Source organism: Coturnix japonica, chromosome 5, assembly GCF_054131305.1.
Source record: "Coturnix japonica strain WE chromosome 5, WE-NBRP24, whole genome shotgun sequence".
In the NCBI taxonomy this organism is placed as follows: Eukaryota; Metazoa; Chordata; class Aves; order Galliformes; family Phasianidae; genus Coturnix; species Coturnix japonica.
The window spans coordinates 45,948,583-45,967,185 of NC_140667.1; the positions used below are offsets into that span (position 1 = coordinate 45,948,583).

At 39.2% G+C, this 18,603-nt stretch overlaps 1 protein-coding gene across 2 annotated transcripts in view; it reads right to left on the reverse strand.

Moving 5' to 3' along the window:
- The window catches only part of SETD3 (SET domain containing 3, actin N3(tau)-histidine methyltransferase), a 52,796-nt gene that overhangs the window by 10,437 nt on the left and 23,756 nt on the right, over positions 1-18,603 (reverse strand). For both annotated transcript variants that reach the window (XM_015865625.3, XM_085550539.1), the window contains 2 exons: positions 4,908-4,966; positions 3,506-3,620 (listed from right to left, as the gene is read on the reverse strand). In XM_015865625.3, the coding sequence (XP_015721111.2) occupies positions 3,506-3,620; positions 4,908-4,966 (174 nt within the window). The remainder of the gene's footprint in view (positions 1-3,505; positions 3,621-4,907; positions 4,967-18,603) is intronic.

An 18,603-nucleotide genomic window follows, 5' to 3' on the forward strand; every position in this document is an offset into this window, starting at 1 on the left:
ACAACTATTATGGCAGGCAATCTGAATTTAGTCTTTAAAAATCTTACTGAAAAATATGCTCTACAGAAAAACTTAGGAGGAGTCAAACTTTATCGGTCTTTGTAAATGAAAACATATTTCTTCATAAGCTGATTTACAATCAAGTTCAGCTATACCATAATTCCCATCTGGATGGGATGGATGAAATTTATTCAACAACAGAACTCCATGGGTTATTTTGAAAGCCTGGTCAATGGTTTACATATTAATAGCTTTACACTGCTTGCATAATCAAAGGTGCATTTGTAAGCCAAAACAATGCTTTCAAAGTGACCACAGGGAACTTGCCTCAGACACAGCACATCCAAAATGGCAGCCACAAGCTAGGGCAGCCTGGCCCTGTGGGACACTTGCGTAACTGCGCTGCACACAGATGCCACCACTTAAGGTCTATTAAAAGGATTTGTGGTATGTTGAGATCAGAAGAGAACATTGCAGTCATACAATACAGGCTACTGCGAAAGACAGACTGCTGGGTTTCAACACACAAGTTCCTGTACATTCATTATGCTGGATTGAACAATTTCTAATTAAGATCCACCGTTTACAAAGTTATTCAACCTTGAACTGATAGTCGCAAGTGAAGAGGATTTGCCCTCACTATTACAAGGTATCCTCCGAGTTGTAATGTGGTAATACAGTTACCTTCTCAAAAACTGCCAAGAGCATTCAAAAACAGAGAAAACTCTTGACAGCGTTTTACCTGTCTGAATGTTTTTTTCTTCCAAGTATAAACTCAATGAAATAGATGAACACTCCTTTCCAGGCTCTCCAAAGGACTTTGTAACGGGAGAATTTCAACAATTGGAAGAATTCCAGTATGTTAAGGGAAGGATCTGGTCAGTTTAAGCACGCTTCACTAGACTACTACTAGTGTTCTGATGCTGTTTTTTCTCTTTTTTCTTTTTATGTTTTGAGTGGTGTTGTTTTCTTTCCTTTGTTTTAAACAGCAGCACATCTAAAAGGCTTCTCTGAAAAGCACAATGGAGTGCTAGACTTATTTCCTCTTTCTTTCAATAACAGTCATGCAGCAGAATTAACAGGGTGATTACTTCCCTTCCCACATCATGGCTGACAAATTGCATCCCTCCAGTTTTATTTCCGAAGCAGACCAATGTATGAATTTCAAGTTTTGCTTAAAGCAAAAGTAGTACTCTGTTGTATAGTTGTATGTTGTATAGTATAGTGCTCTGCTTGGTCGGTGATTATGGATGGACCCAGCCCAATCGGCAGAGCGTAGCTTATTTAAAGCTCTGGCAGAACTGGTAATCAACCTCTGACTGTCAAAATACAATCCCACTAAAGAATAACAATGAGAAATGCATGAAGACAACCATTTTGATATAGTTCTTAGAGGAAGGTTGATCTAATTAATACTGTCAGAAGCACGAAATAGCAGGATGGACCTGGCTTCAGTTAAAACCCAAAGAGCATGTTATTATCCAGCTTGGGCAATGGGTCCCTGCAGAATACAGCAAGAACAGGAATATGTAGTAGGTCACTAACTCAGGAAGCATTTCAGTGTGTCTGGAATAGACTGGACAGAGTGGTACATATAATACCATCTCTCACGTCTTATTTGCATACAATGAACTGTTCATTTCATGTGCTATATCTACAGCAGAATCCATCCTCATCCCACTCTACAGCAATATAAACTACAACACAGAGAGCTCAGGAGTTGTTTTAATTTCTTTTTCTTCTCAGTTTCTAATATACAATACAGAGTGAAAAGCATTGAGTAGCTTTTCTTATTGACGGTGTTCTAGTTGCCTATCCTTCCTAAGCCTACAGATACTTAAAAGTAGCTTGTGTGGAAACATGAAACAAATGAGTAAAGTCTGTATAGAAATTCAAACTATTTAAGATTCCTCCCTTCCCCTCTTTTCTTTTTTAGGATACACTTAAGCATAAAAAATTGCTTAAAGCCCTGATATACTACTGCACTAGCAGGTTTGGCTCCAGACACTGGCTCCATATCAAACCCAACGTGAAGGAACATAATAAAGATAAAAAATGACTTTATCAATTTAAATATAAGTTTGAATGACTAAAACAACGTACCTAACAGCTCTTTTAATATGGGCTATTTTTTTTCCCCTCACAGAACCTTAATTCTCTTCCCCTTTCCCTTTAATCCCAACTTTGAAGGCATTCATTAAAAGCTGTCTAATGACTACAGGCTAGTCCCTGCAGAAGTATCATAAAGAGAAGCCCAGCAGAAGGATACAAGAAGTACTGATGCATGCAGCTAAGACTTACATGAGAAAAATACACATTAGTGAATTCAGAGCAATTTTCTTGTTATCACAGATTCTCATACAAGAGTAATTGTTGTGAGATTGCAAAATAGTGAAAGGCAAGGATCAGTATTAAAACACAAGAGAAAAAAAAAAATACAATAGCCAAACACGCAACTTTGTAGCCCGGCTTTTGGCGCTGTAATTGGAACAATCACGGTAAAAATAAATTAACTAAGTATCAAGTGAGAAACAGCCTGTTTTACACTTTGTTCATGTAAAGTAAGCTTTTCTTACACCAGCAGCAGTAACACATGCTGTTGTCCTAACGCTGGAGCCAACTTTCCTACAAAAGGACTAGATCACTTGAAATAGAATGGTCATGTTTACTACTTAAATAATACTATCTACTGGAAGTAAAATTTTAGAATATAAACTCTAAAGCATACACGATGGCTAAACAACACCGATAAATTGTCCTCTTACAGTCTTCCATTTCCTCACTTCAACATTAACTAGCCTGTTAATGAAATCAAGACCATATCCTCTAAACCAGCTCACGTAAGACAAAATGTCAGCAGATCTGACTTTCTATATACGTGTCACCTTTTAAATGTTTAATATGCCCTAAAGTAGTATTTTTGCATTTTGTTTCTTTGATGTAGTAACAGATGTACTGTTTTTGTTGAGCTGGGCTTTGTTCTTGTCGTTGCTGTCTCCATAACAAGGTTCTCTGGGCACAGTTAAGAGAGCAGGCAGTATTTCTTAGCTGCAAATTTCTAACCACTTTCCCTAATGGTAGCTACAAGAGGTAAACCTCCATCACTGTCTACTTTCATATTCTCAGTACAAATCTATCTAGTATTGTGAATCTTTGTCAGACTAGTCAGAAACAAAACCCTATGTCACAAAAATGGCTGGAAAAAAGAAAAAGGAGGTATCGTGTAGCCGAAACTCTTAAAGGTATGTTATACACACAAGACACAACTGTATGCAATCATTTCTAAATGTTTGTTTAAATTAAGGAAGCTCTACTGAAAAACCAACATAAGACATTTAAGAAATTGATAAATCTTTCAGCTATAAGTTTTCTGGGGGTCATTCAGGAAGATAAAATAACCTGTGTTAAGAAGTGGAATGAAAAGTTATTAAAACCGTTTGCTGGCATTTGAAAGGATTAATACTTAAGCCTTAGAGCCTTTCAACAGCACTGAAGTAAACCTTACCAGTCCATTAGTATGATTACACATGTCCCATAGAGGTATTAGAGCCAACGTAACTCTGGAACCATCTTCTGTTGGAATCTGGTTCTGCCGTGTCATAACAGAGGAAACTGCCCATCTACAAAAGCAAAGAACATTAGGTGTTCATGTTCAATACATCACAGTGTGAATAGCCTGTAACACAATCTGGAGCAGACATTTACACAAGGAATTTCCAAATCTATTTATTTTTTAATAATATGTTAATAACAGCAAGAGGTAAGAAAAGAATCATTCAAAACCCTTCCAAGTCAGGTTAAGCAAATGAAAATCCAGCTACGTATTCAAATACAGGAATCTTCAGAAAAGCTGAATATCCCAGTATTTCTTAATTTCTGGAATTCCATTTTATTACATTTCAGACAAAAATGAATAATGCCAGAAAGAAGAGATCTTCAAGTATCACTACGCTCTGGTCTTAGTATATACATACAGTATATACATCATCTTGAAAAAAGGAATACCACCAGAAGAGGGTCAAAAGAATTTTAACTCCCCACCCTCCATCAGTAAGAAAAAGGATTAGACTTTCAGAAGATCTGTTTTGGTTTTGTTTTTTGTTTTTTTCAGAAGTGCTCCACATTGCTTACAAATGCATGGTCAACTTGAATTTTAATTACTTTAATTTCTGAAATAACAAGATAAAACTGTGGATAGCTTTGATATACAAGATACAGGCATCATTTGAAACATAACTGTTGTATTCTTTTTTATCTGAAAAAATCTTGTTCACTTCACACGCAAGTTGGCGTGTTGCTCTGCACTCTTGCAAGGAAGCAGGCATGCTCTGGATAAGCCAGTTTCATAGACTTACCCAGAAGCCTCTCAGGCCTCACCAGCCTTTTACTCAAGCTATTTTAATCACTTAACAGAATTTAAATAATTACCTTAATAATTCTTATTGTAATTGTGTCACCCCCAAAACACCTCCAAGTGACACTCACGGTTCCTATGTACAACTTAAGTTCTTCAGCTTTCCAGTTACACGTGCACTGTAAATATTTGGTTTTGCTACTACGTATTGGTAAAGCCTCTTACAAAATAATTAAAAAATAAATAAAATCCACAAAAACAAAACAAATTGAACTCCAGCAACGTGAACTGAATTATTTCCTTAAAAAATAACTAATTAATTTACTAATCTCAGACTGCGTGTGCCAGTTGGCTAAATTTACTACTCATGCCTATTCCTTTGAAACGATTAAAATCTGCATATTTATTTCGCTTTCCTCATTAAGTATATCAGTATCAAACCCTACATTTAACATTTCAATAACAACTGTGCTTTCCCATCAATGAAGCATTTCCAGGGCCCCTCAGTTCACACAAACAGACACACAAAAAGATATAAGACAGATAGACCAACCTGTAGTCGTCATAAGTGAAAGAATCCTTTAAGGGTAGTTTGCTGGCATTAGGATGGGTCTGAGAAACACGAGTTTCAGAAAAAGGTGGAAAGAGAAAGAAAACAGAAATCAGTCAGCAGAATTTCATTATTTAGCTGCCTAACAGATCCTAACAAGAGCCAAATGAAGCAGGAGGCGTCCAGCCGCGCTACAGAGGGATCATCATGCTATTATGCTCTCATACATCACTGTCAACTTAATTTGTTGTGCCCAGCAGCCGCCATAAATCTGTTTCTTCATATTTCAGGACTGGAACCCACAGACATCATATAAAAATAAAAAAAAAATTTAAGGTGGACTGAATATGCAAAGGTAAAACAAAATGAAGCTCTGCAGGGTGGGAGAAAGAAATCAGACAATAAGAACACATTAGGTTTCACCAGCTCTCTCTATTTCCTCTTTCCTTGAATAGCAATAAAGCATTTCACTTGTTCAAGGAAAAGAATACAAGTTTTTCATTTCTTCCTCTCTACCTGTAAATGTTTGTAAGGTTTTTTTGGTGGGTTTTTGTTGTTGTTTTGTTTTTCAGTAAAAGCTGCGGAAATCAAACAGACTAAAATATTTACACAGCCTTGGTGACAAACAGATGAGACCATACCTGCAACAACTGTCCACACACACTCTGCTTTAAAAGTAAAGTAACCCCGTTTGAGAAAGCAAATTGTAGTCCTCGCCAACAATAAAAACTACAGATCTGTAAAAGGCTTTAAGTAGCCCCAAAGCCTGTTATTTTCCTAATGAATTGACTTGTTTCAACTTTCAAAAAACACAGGTAGTTTTCAGCCCACACTCGCACACTTCAGAACTTCATCCCAGTTTGCAAATGGAAAGCCATAATAACATAAATCCTAATCTTCGGGTTCAATTAGGTCTCGGAGACAAATTGAAGCAAGTGATCAAACGTTATTTCAAGAGATACAGATGAATGCTGCCCAGCTCCGTCCCTGTGACGCTGGTGAGGCAGCAGCTCCATGCAGCGCCTTGCTCCTGATGCATTAGCATCACAAGTGCGCGGCAATTCATCATCGCTCTCCGTAATGTACTTGCTGGCACCGTGTGCAGGACAGTAGGGGATGAGGTAAAAGTGGTTCAAACCGTAAATCAATTAGAAAACAAAAGCTTGCGCTCAGCGCGCAATTTTAGGCAAATTATATATTACAAAAGACTGCCAATTGGGTGTTCGGTCCCAGGTGCCCAACTCCTCAGCGCCTCGTTTAACCCTTTGGGTGAGTCAGCTCTAGCCGCCTCCGTCCTTCCCCTCGCTATTTGGTTTTGTTTTAAAGCTCATCTCCAATTTTCCATCGCACCGGTGAGCCGGGCATGGCACGGCGCATCTCGGCTTTCCCTGCAGCGGCACTTTACGGAACTATCGCCACTCACGGAGCCGCTCCGTGCGAACCCAAGAGACACCCCGAGCGACACGCTTCGGGAGACGCCTGCCCTGCGTTTGTCCGCACAAACAGGCAAAACTCCTTCTCCCACCTTATTCCTTCACGCCAATTTCATGTCGGTGTTTTATTGCTAGCATTAACGATCGGTTCTACAGCGACAGGACGCGATGCGCTAAGCGGGGAAAGCCCGCAGGCAGGAGCCGACCCGGCCATCCCCGAACCTCACTGCGCCTCAGCGGAGGGTCGCCCCTGCCACCTGCCGGCCCCAGGCGGAACGGCGCCTCGACCGGCTGCGAGCGGAGCGGGTCGGGGCAGACGAGAGACGAGGAGAGCCCCCCTAGCAGCAACCAGTGCCAGTCCGGGGTCACTTTCGTGCCCAGTGCTTGGCAAAAAGGGTCCGAATGCAACGAACCGACTTGAATTTTGGATTCCAATACACGCTCCACAGCCCTCCCCGTTCGTAACTCCCTCCAACTCTTCATTGAGACCGTCCACACATCATTCCTACAAACAAAAACGCTAGTAAATTACAGCAAGGTATAAAATCGATAGCCTTCTAATAAAAGACACAAGGCAGAATACAAACCCTAGTGTACACAATTACCATATTTATAACATTCTGTGACACGAGAAACTAGCAGCTATTTAAAAGTTAAGATGCTCCAATGTCGGCACATTTGATCACGTTAGTTTTCTGACCTGGACTGTGTTAGTACGTAACTTAAAAACCCTACAGATTATAAGACACAGGGAAAAAAAAGAACAATATTCTGATTAAAAAATTGATTTAGTATGCAGCTTCTCTTTATGGTCCCTTGGTAAAAATGAAATCTCCCTAACAAACACTTAATAAAACCTGTCAATATATCTAGAAAGAAAAATGACACAAATGCATTAAGTATTAAATACCCTTGGAAAAAAAAAGTCACATATTCCATGAATTTTTGATGCACTATCTTGACATTAATGTAAAACCTTGATATTTATAATTGACAGATATTTAATAAAGTACAGAAGATGTCTGCTGCACAGCATGCAAATTGCTTAGACTGATCAAAAAGATACAGACGGGTTTAAGCTCAATAAACACTTGATATGTAAAAAAACCAGATCTAGCTTTTATCGGTTTATACACCTAGGTCTCTATAGATTAGCTATGAAGCATGACATATCCACCACATGAATCCTGATTTTAACTCCCCAAGTCTGTTATGAAGTAGTTCCATAAAGTTCCATGGGAGGGGGGGAAAGCTTTAAATAAAGAACGGAAACACGCAATGTGAATATATTCATTTAGATGCAGGTCCTGACGTTCTACTGAAAGAGTTATTATGAAGAACAAATACCATCTATTTAGTTACCCTCTCTGTGAAAATATTGTCAGAGCTGGCAATCAGGGTGATGACCACTGCAAAAACAAACAGCGGCATGTTGAATTTCATTTTTTCCTCCCGATGCTGCTATTCCTAAAGAAAAAAAATATATTAAAAAACATTTCTTCCCCTTCAGCGTTCCAAAGCCTTCTTTGAGACATTTGGAGGATATCTCAAAATAACCAAAAATATTAAAAAGTAACAGTGATTGCTGCCAGATTGTCTGCAGCCACTGTGGAAAGAGACAGACTGTTATTCTAGTCACCTAAAACACTATCAGACTAGAAGCCAGTTACACAGTATGGCAACCAGATAAAGGGGGGGAAAAATCTCCAGCAACAAGAAAAAAGGCTTCTAAATATTTTTGTCTCTGGAAAGCAGTGATATCCAAGGGTTCACATCTCATGTTCAGTGTTGCACGAGAAAGCGCAACTCCTGATGCCCCCAGAGGGGCCTTCACACTAATAATTTCCTCATCGTGTTTTTGGACGGGCTTTAGAAGATTAATGATTCTCAAATCTCAACCTAGACGTTAGATGACTCCTCCACATTTGAGGGGGCTTATTTGTATTTGGACAGGATGAAGGATTAGATGTAGAAAGGGTGGGTGCCTTTCCAGCCGAGAAGCCATCACAACCTCACTCCTGCTATCCAGCCTACACAAGCATTAACCTCCTGTACAAGAATAGGCAGACTATCAGAGACTACACCCCTTACCCCATTCAATCATGAAATGCCAAAGCTCATTTATCAGAGCTCCCAATCTCAGCAAAGGCACTGCCTTTAAAAGGAGCTTAATACCTGCTTTTATACCAAAGGATGCAGTGTACAAGTCCTATTACTGTAACATGCAATAAAGCTTCTGGGTAAAGTCAGAACTAGAGTTAAGTTTACAAAGTATTAAATTTGCATTTCTATGTATGCTACTATGTTTCATGAAAAGAACTGATGTATGTGCAAGACATGTTGGCCAGCACATTTCTTTATACAATTAGCCCTTCTATCTCCTGAGTAAGAAAAGAAAATCATCAAATCACTGGATATAATCAGAGTGGGTTATTTTGATGTTGGTTTTTTTTGGATGGGTGAAGACACCACTTCTAAGTTGAGATAAGCTGCCCATTTGAGTATTCTACTAATCCACTATAATACTTAACTGGAAAACAGTCCTTGTTTAAATCATTTCTCTACATTTTAACTCAGCACTGTACACATCCTTCAAGTAGTGACAGACCCATGCATAAGTTTCACGTGTTTATAGATGCAGAGGTGGCTGGATTTCTGTGAAGAATATTTCAAGTACTCACAAGTCCGAGGAAAAGTAACGGACAATCTCTGTATCAATATTACTAAATCAGATTTCAATATTCTCAAAAACCTCTTGTGTACTGCTAAAGTAAAAACAGCTCTATTTCTATCTTGGGAAAACATCACAAGTGCTGAGATTATATTGAGGCCATCACTCCCCACCCCTGCACCCTCAAACCCAAAACACTAAGAGTATTTGAAACCAAGTTAAAGCCAAAGACAGTTTAAGCTTCCATCCTGTTAACTTTCATTCCTTTGAACAAAAAGCCCAAGGGTTTGTTCCTTTTGACCAAACAATTTATTTCCTCCCCTTCCTTGCAGATTCTCCCCTCTTTCCAGTGTACTCATTAGCATGGGGAGATTTTGTTACGAGCCTTGTTGGATGCTACTTGATGGTTTCGGGCCAATGTGTAGGTGTATGAAAACACAAACACACACCACACACACACTTTCAGGGCCAGAAGCAGGAAGATCTGTCAGCATTTGCTGGTTACTGTCCCTTTCCTAGTTCTGGAAACCCTTTGAAGCAGCAGCCTTGAAGAGAAACTCCTCTCTGTGGAGCAGCTGAGGCTTTAACTGCCCTAAAGCTAAGTAAAATAAAGAATTCAGAACGGAGGATCCTAGTGATCTACAGGGAAACAAGAATTCTTTTTTTCCATTGGACGTATGCTGCCTAACCTAACAAGGGAAAGCCAGTTCACCATAAAGGACAGGAGAAAAAGCCAAAGATTATTTTACTTTGTAATAACATTTTATAACTACAGAGGAACACTTTGGAATTTTCAAACAGCCTGATTCATTAAGCATTAGGAATCAGATCTACAAATGTATACTGCTATATGATTTTTCTTATGGAAGAAAGACAACCCTACTCCACAAAATCTAATCTTAAAATTAAAGACGTACTGAAGGACTGAAACTTATTAAATCTAACAGTCTTGCTTATTCTTTATGTCAGCGATTTTTATTTACTTTCTGTCAGTATACACACAAGAAATCACTGTTCCACACTGTTATGGGATTCAAGCAGCGGAAGCAGACAAGAATGACTCCTCCTGGTACAATGGAATTTAACAGCACCATCTATTTTTTTGAGCCTTCTACCTGAAAAATATGTGTTTAGTTGATGAGAAAGCAGTGGCATAACAGACAACTCAACCATGACAGAAGCTACTAACTTGAGGTTCTGAAGGACCAACAGCCTACCTCCTATGGACACTACCATTTATTAAACAGAGGCAAGGCAGTGACTGACTTTTTAACATCCGCTTCATGAAATACAGGATATTTCGCTATCTTCTCCAAAAAAAGAAGCCAATTAGTTATGACACAAAATAGTGACCAAGTTTCCTCTACCATTTTCTGTCCCCTCACAGAGCTAGATGCAGACCCCCAGGGGCTGAAGGACCAAAGAGAAGAGCAAACAGGCTGAGAATTGGCAATGAGGCAGCCCCCCAGTCACCCCTCAGACAAACTAAGCCTACACCCCCTTTGGTAAACAGCCTCACAAAACATGTGTTGTGTTCATGCTGAGCCTGAGATTGATAGATTCGGATTGTAGCTCTTCATGAAGTTACAGTAAGACAGCTACAGACCTTTGTAAGGAAACTTTATTATGTCTGCATATGGGGACTTATTTACTCTTTAGATTCTGCTTGAAGTTCAAAGTTTACCTTGTTTATTATATCTAGTGCAAGATAACTATGCTTCATGCTCAAATTCATCACAAAACCTCCACTTCTGATACAATGAATCACAAACCACAAAAAAAATGCTTTGATGGAAAGCCTGAAGCGAACTGCTTCAGGAAGTCAGGGAGAGTACCGGAGAGTACGTCCTATTCACCACCCCTCCTCTTGCGAAAGAGCTTCCTAACAAGCATTAATATTACACGGTGTGGACAATGCTCTGGTACCTGTGAATCAGCTACTCAAGTACCAGTTGCCACTTTTGTGGAAGCTCGGACCATGACAACTAAGCTACTGTACTGCACAAGGGACACTGCATATTGGACAGGCTAACTCCTGGAGCCAGTTGGACTGGGACTACAGCACACACAAAAAACTAAGAACTTATCACTTCCTCTTCAACTTACATTCAAGTGATAGCACAAGAAAATAAACTTTGGTTTACTTAGCAACATATCAATCTCCTACTGTGTGGAGTATTAGCACTGAGTCTGACTGAAGAGGATAATCCACTTTGTAATTTAGTTAAATTACTAATTTTAACAAACGTAAGTCCCCTGTATAATTTTGCAGTGCTTAAAGAATACATCCTTTGAGTATTCCATTCTAAGAAACATCAGCTTGTTATCATATTTTAAGTTTATGGAACATTTGTAACTGCTGTTATATCAGGAAAAATATTAAATCTGCACATTAAGTACAAACTTTATATGAGAAAGTATACTTGCAAGTGCATGATGATCTTTCGGCGTCTACTGAGGCACTCACTTCCACAAAAGACACAGACAGCATCTCTGGGGATAAACTCAACTGCCCCAGAAAGTGCAACTTGGTTAAAAAATAGGAATAAAAGCAAATAATGGAAAAGCAAACAGACAAACAAACAAAAAAAAAAAGGCTCTGCATGCTATTGGCTGTAAAAACAGATGCTTATCTGCATTCTCAACCAGGAGGATGATTGAGAACCCTATCTTCAAAAAATAAAAAAAGCCTTTAAAGACCACAAGACTAACAAGAAAATGTATTATTCCTCCCAAATGTGGTTTAAACTGTGCAGAAACACATTTTGCTTAGTGCTGACATATAAACTTTGAAGTACATCTCTGTTTCTCTAGAGGAAAGAGGGCATTTAGGCTAGTAAATGATATAGATCACAAATGAATGCTAACCACTCAGAATATAAAATAAATTAAATCCTACTGATTTGATCTTAACCACAAATGTCCAAAGAAAGATGAGATCCTCATCCAAACTGAAAGATATATTTTACCCTGTCTTGTCCCCATCCAATTTTAAAACATTCTGGCTGTTAAGAAATAACAGACACGACGTAGGATGTGCCTGCATTTTGATCTAGGCCAGCACGGTCCAACTGGCACCCATCGGCTGAATCTGGACCACAGGATGCCTCCATATGGCCTGCCACCTTTTCCTTGGAGGAGCTAGGGAACAGCTGTTTGAGGAGCAAATGCTGCCCAAACAGCCCAACACCTCCCCCTGTGTCCGGCTGGCTCCAAGCCCAAAGCTGTCGCCATGCTCCAGTGGGAGGCAAGGAGGGAACAGAGGAAGAAGGAAGGAACCCTCCTACCCTTGCAAGGTCTTGAGCTCTTCATCTGGCCAAGACAAATTTAGACATACATAAGCCAGCAAAGCCCGCAGCTGCTTCTCTCATAGAGAGGGGAGGCCACAGGAATGGCCCAACAAAGCCCTAGGATGTGCTGTTATTGTCACTGTAGCCAAGGGTGAGATATACCAGAAGAATATATATATATATACACACACACACACACACACACACACTTATCAGGAAATAGGCCCAGGTTTACAAAGTCTAAACCACCTTACAGTAAATACACTGAACAGTCCAGTACAAGCAAAGAATCGACCTTCAGTTCGCTGCCAGCAAAACAGATTAATACAATATTTTTGGCCCTTACAGAGAAGAAAAACACAGAAAAGCATAAATATATTCTGTCATTAGCTGACTATTGATTTATTATTGATCAAGCAGAACAACTCAGCTGCTGAAATTTGGACAAAGCAAATATAAATAGCAACACTATCATACCTCTGTAACTGCCCATACAATGAAATTTTAAATCTCTCCTAAGGCTGACATTTATAGCAGATAAGTAAATAAAGAGGAAAGATACAGAATTTACAATGGTGCCATTTTTTCCCCCCAGTGACATTGACATTACTTGAAAAAAAGCTGTTTGACTGGCATGCCAATGAGTATAAATTAAATGGGAGAAAATACAGAGTTCTGAGGACCTGGCTGCTATGTGATCAAAATTGTATTCTGCTTCCAAATACATTTACTTTTGGTTGCGTATTAAACTCTGTAGAAGCATTAAAATATCTTGTATCTATTATATCAATATAAAACAAACAAAGAAAAAAAAAATCCAACTTCCAAACATTTGCCTGAATAGAGCATTTTAAAAGTTAGCATGTTTGTCTGCATTTAACTCAAATGTTATTTAACATGTGAAAGTTACATGGCTGTATCTTAAAGCTAAGTACAGACAGAAACCAGACATTCCACTTGACACTGACCAGAAAAATCATACACTTTAGTGGAATAGTATAGAATAGAAACAGTATGGAGAAATAAAGCAAAACTGGCTCTACCCAGTCAGCTTAATTCTGAAATTCTTAGTTACTGACTGACAATCATTCTTTATACACTGATATTTATGCTACCCTTATGCAAGAGTAAGTTACAGAAAGGAGGTCCCATCATAGGCATTTCTTAATAAGTTAACTTCTACTGGCCAGAAAAACCTTCTGCCAGGATGTACTCATTAAAGGCACCTCAGTTTACTGGCAAGAAGGAAAACTTGCTTCCTAACTAAGTTAACATTTCTTTTAAGCAAGGCAGTTTAACAAGAAGAATGCACACGTAATTAAAACATGACTGAATTAATTTAATCCACAACTAGAGACCTTTGCCTCTATAAGATTATAAAAGAAGTAGCTATTTGCAAGCACCTGGAACTTGACATTTCTTCTAAATTTAAAGTCAGCTATTAAAGTACATACTATTGCAAGTTCTTTATAAACAAATGCTGATTTTCTTTATGTTATTATATATTTTAAAGGTTTTGCTACAAATTACTCAAAGTGTCATGTTATGGCTTAAGTACAACAGGTTACGGTTTGAACAACAGGTATTTCCAGCATTCTTCCATTCACCCAAATGGTCAAATTAACCAAATGAGAAATGGCCCAAGCTTCAGATTCAGAATGGTAGAGATTGGAAGGGACCTCTGGGTTCATCTGGTGCAACCTTCCTGTTCAAGTAGGGACACCCAGAGCAGGCAGCCCAGGACCATGTCTAGACAGCATTTGACTTTCTCCAAGGTTGCAGATCCCAGTCTCTGTGGGGAACCTCAGAGAAGCAATGCTCAGTCGTCCTCATAGTAAAAAAGATGTTCTGACCAAGTTTCCTGTGTGCCAAGTGGATCACCTTTCTCAGACTGCTGCCAGCACTTCTCCTAATGCAGCCCAGGACGGCACCGGCCCTCCGTAGCAAAGACAAATTACTGGCTAGTGTTCAACTTGGCCCCCAGCACATTCACAGATTGCTCACGAAGTTCCTGTCAGCCTATTTCTCCAGTCTGTTAAATTCCTTCTGAATGGCAGCACAACCCTCTGGTGTTTCAGTCACTTCTCCCATTCTGTGTCATCAGCAGATTTGCTGAGGGCACTCTGTGCCCCATCACCTGGCTGCTGGCCAGTCACTAGTGGCATTCCCCCGTGCTCAAGTTTAGAGTTGGTTCTGTTCAAGATTTTTATCAATGAGCTTAATGCAGTTGAACACATCCTTAGTGCATTTGCTGATGACACTGAACTAGGAGGTGCTGCTGAGTCCCTGGAGGGATCAGAGACCTCATAGAAGAATTTAGATAGTGTGGAACATTAGGCAATTATCAATATGAAATTTAACACAGGTGCTGGGTTCTGCACCTCAAACAGAGTAATGGTGAACATATGTGAAAAGAGGGCTCAGGAAGAGAGGGACCTGGGGGTGCTGGCTACAGCAGGCTCAGCATAAGATAGCAGCACACCCTGGCAGCAAAGGATGAAAGATGCACTTTAGGATTCATCAATTGCAGCACAGCCAGCTGCTCAAAAAGAGGTCATTCCCTCCATATTTTCTGCTGGTACAGCCTCACTTTGAATACCGTGTTCAGTCCCATAAAATAAGAAGGATGTTTAAGATACTTGAATGCATGCAGAGAAAGGCAACAAAGCTGATAAACGGGCCATGTCCAGCAAGGAGAGACAGTGAACAAACTTGTTTTGTGTTGGAGAAAAGGAGGCTGAGATGCTCACTGCTCCTCTCCCACATGAGGGGGAAGCAGAGAAAGAGATGCCAGATTCATACCCCTAGTCACTGATGACATGTAGTAACAGCATAAACCTGCAACAGGGGAGGTTCAGACTGGATATTAGGAAAAATGTAACTGTGAGCATGGTCAAATACTGAAACAGTCTCAGTAAAGAGACAGTTAATGCTCCATTACTGTGCTCAAGAGGCATTTAGATAACACTTTTAATAACATGCTTTAACTTCACAAAGCAGCGAGGCAGTTAGACATGATGATCTTTGTAGGTCCCTTCCAACTGAACTGTTTTTTTCCTGTCATTTATTAATGAATACGTTGCATGACACTGAACCAGTACTGAGCCCTGGGGTACACTGGCCACCAACTGGACTTTACAACCATACAGGGGCTCAACCAGCTCCTCCTTCCTGCCCTTCTGGAACATAGAAATGGTACTTTGCTTTCCTCCAGTCCTCTGGCTTCTCTCTCAGTCATCATAGCCACACAAAATTTATCAGCAGCAGCAATGGATGCACATATTCCCAGTCAGCTTAAGATTTCCCAGACTGATACTCTTAGGCCACTGGTACATCACTTTTCCCCCCACTATCTCCAAGACCTAGGATTCCTGAAGGCTATTAATTCTTCGTCTCTACCTTCAGTCTCCTTTTTACAAGATCACTCACCTTGCTGAGCAAAGGAAGCCTGCTGGCATAACTGATTCAGATTTTAGCAAAGCTTTCCATATTCCTTCTCACAAGTATTCTTGTGGACAAAATGTCCAGCAGACAGCTAGGCAAAAACATAATGCAACAGATGAACAAGTGGCTGACAGGTCAGGCTCAAAGGGTTGCAGAAAATAGGGTTACACTTGGCTGGCAGCTAGTCATCATTGGGGTTCAACAGGGCTTTATTTTAGGGCCAATTCTCATTGCTTTCATCAATGACTTGGATACAGGACTTTAAGATGTACTAAGTAAGTTTGCAGCCAACACTAAATTGGGAGGAGCTGTTAATCCCTTTGAGGCTCTGCAACCTAGCCAAATGAGAGGGCAGGGCAATCACCAACCACATGGAGTTCAACAGGAACAACCTCTACCACATTTGCAGTGTCCAAAATGATTAAACAGTATCGTGGTACTTCCATCTGCTCTAGAAGCATTCCATGTCTTGTTTTGATTTATACAAGTTTCTCTTCAGTAGACTACAAACAGTCATCCAGGTGGAGCTGTGAGAAAAAGTAGAACAGGAAAACCACTGCATACTTTTTTTTTTTTTAAAGCCTCAAAGCATAATTTTCTTTACACATATAATCTTACTGTGAAAGTCTGTAAACTATATGGCTCCCTCTTGTGCTTATTATGCCACATTTCAACCTACAATATATATTTTCTTAAATACGAAGCCATCAATATTTGGACTCTATTCACCCTTCACTACATGTGCAGTGCCCATAAATGTTAATGGAAGTCACACATGTACCTTCCAAGGGAAAAGAGAACCCTGCAGTTTACTAAACTCCTCTTTGGAATAAACTACAAAAACTTAAAGCAATGAATCTGTTATGATGAAAGTACTCCTCTGACCATTTGCTGTATTTTGATAGCAATGCAGAGGCTAAATACACCTTTAAGACACATCTGCAAGAACTTTCAACTATTCTTTAGTTATCAAATTACATACATTTAGAAAGGTGTCAGTGTGGTTTATAGACCCTGGCTAACATGCTCAAAGGTTTATTTTTGTCTACTCAACATCACACCTGTTTCTGCTTATCAAACCAGACCACAGTTTGGCTTGCAACAGCTGTGAAATGCATAAATCTGCCCATTCCTCATGTGTATCTGGACTAATCACTTTGAGAAAGAGTTAGAACTGCAGTGCTCTGAGAAATCCACCATCACTGACAAGCTCATGAAATAAAACAGACCAACGCTTGTCAAGTTGTTTAAATCTGCACATGTATCAGAAACAGAATTATTTTAATAACAGTCTAGAAATCCTATATGGTAAGACAATGAAGCACTTAAATCGTTTAACCCTTTTCTTCCCCTAGTCATTACAAACATTTTGCACACAAAAAACGCTAGTTCACAGATTAATCCCTTTTTCAGTGTCTCCAGATATTAAAAAAAAACAACTAACAAAACCCACCCTCTTATTTCAAGATTCTACTCGATTTCCTGTGGTCAAACGAACCATCAAGAATGCAAATATAAGATTTTTGTAATGCAAAATGAGTACTTAAAATGTTTTAAAAAACACTAAGACTGCACACCTGAAGGGGAATCAAAATCCTGGTCACAAGCACCAGCTTTCCTTAAAATACTTATTCAAATGTAGCAGTACTGAATGAAACAGTACACAGAAGTCCCACATTTACTTTCATTAAGCTTGTAGAATGCTCTGCCCTTCATAAGAAAACAGTTCTGCTTTGCCTTCTTTTCATTTTCACGATGAATCTTTTTCACCACTTTTCCCCTTTTCCATATGTTCTTGAATTTCCATACAACACATTACCCTTTGTGTTAATATTTTTGTGTCAAATTTGTTAATAAAATAAGAGCATGTACAAGATGATACAAAAATTCATTTTCTCTTTCCTGAACAATGAAAGTAATGCTTTGTTTATGGGAGAAAAACAAAAGGAGGCACCTTGTGCATGGTTTTCTTCACTATTTCAAACACTATAAGCTCTTAAAAATACAAGTAGAAACAGTGATCAAGTAGTATTAAAATCTTCCCATGACTTTTCAACAAAAGCACTGATTAGTACTTAGTACATTCACTTGGCAGCCCTGGATAGATCTGTCTATCTTTCTAATGTGACATTTTTGCTGAATGCTAGTAAGGAAGTATTCAGTTGAAACTGTGGTTACCTAGCATGGCACCAAATAATCAGAACATACCTAATGGTTACTCAGTAAATATTACTACACGGTTTCTAAAGAACAAGTAAAATAAAGCATATGATTCCTACCTGATCCATGATCATGCTCATGTTAATTTTAAAACAGTAGTTATGTTATGCAAAAAGCGTTTGTCAGGAGGTTAAGAAAGATTTGGTACAGTTTTGTTTTGCTTTTTTTTAAATCACAAATGACCAGAACCTGTATGTTTAATATTTCATGTGAAAGACAATGGCACCATACTATATTTTTTCTTTGGTATACAAATAAGAAGCCTAGAGAGAAGTACATAATTACATCTAAAAGCTGTTTCCACAAAGTTATCCATAGCAGCAGATGAAGCTGAACTATACTGGTCTCAAAAGTATCAGAACAGTTTCAGTTGGAAGGGGCCCTACGAGTATAAAGATCAGCTGTCAAACTATCTTGGGGCTGACCCAAATTTAAAACATATCATTAAGAACACATTATCCAAATGCCTCATAGACAGGCAGAGAGCATCAATCACCTCTCTAGAAAGTATACTCCAGTGTCTAACTAACCTCCTGGTCTAAACCTTACTGCTTTCAGCCATTAAAGCATGTCTTGTCAATCAAAGGACAAAGGAGAAGAGATCAGCACTTCCCTCTGCTCTTCTCCTCCTCAGGAAGTTA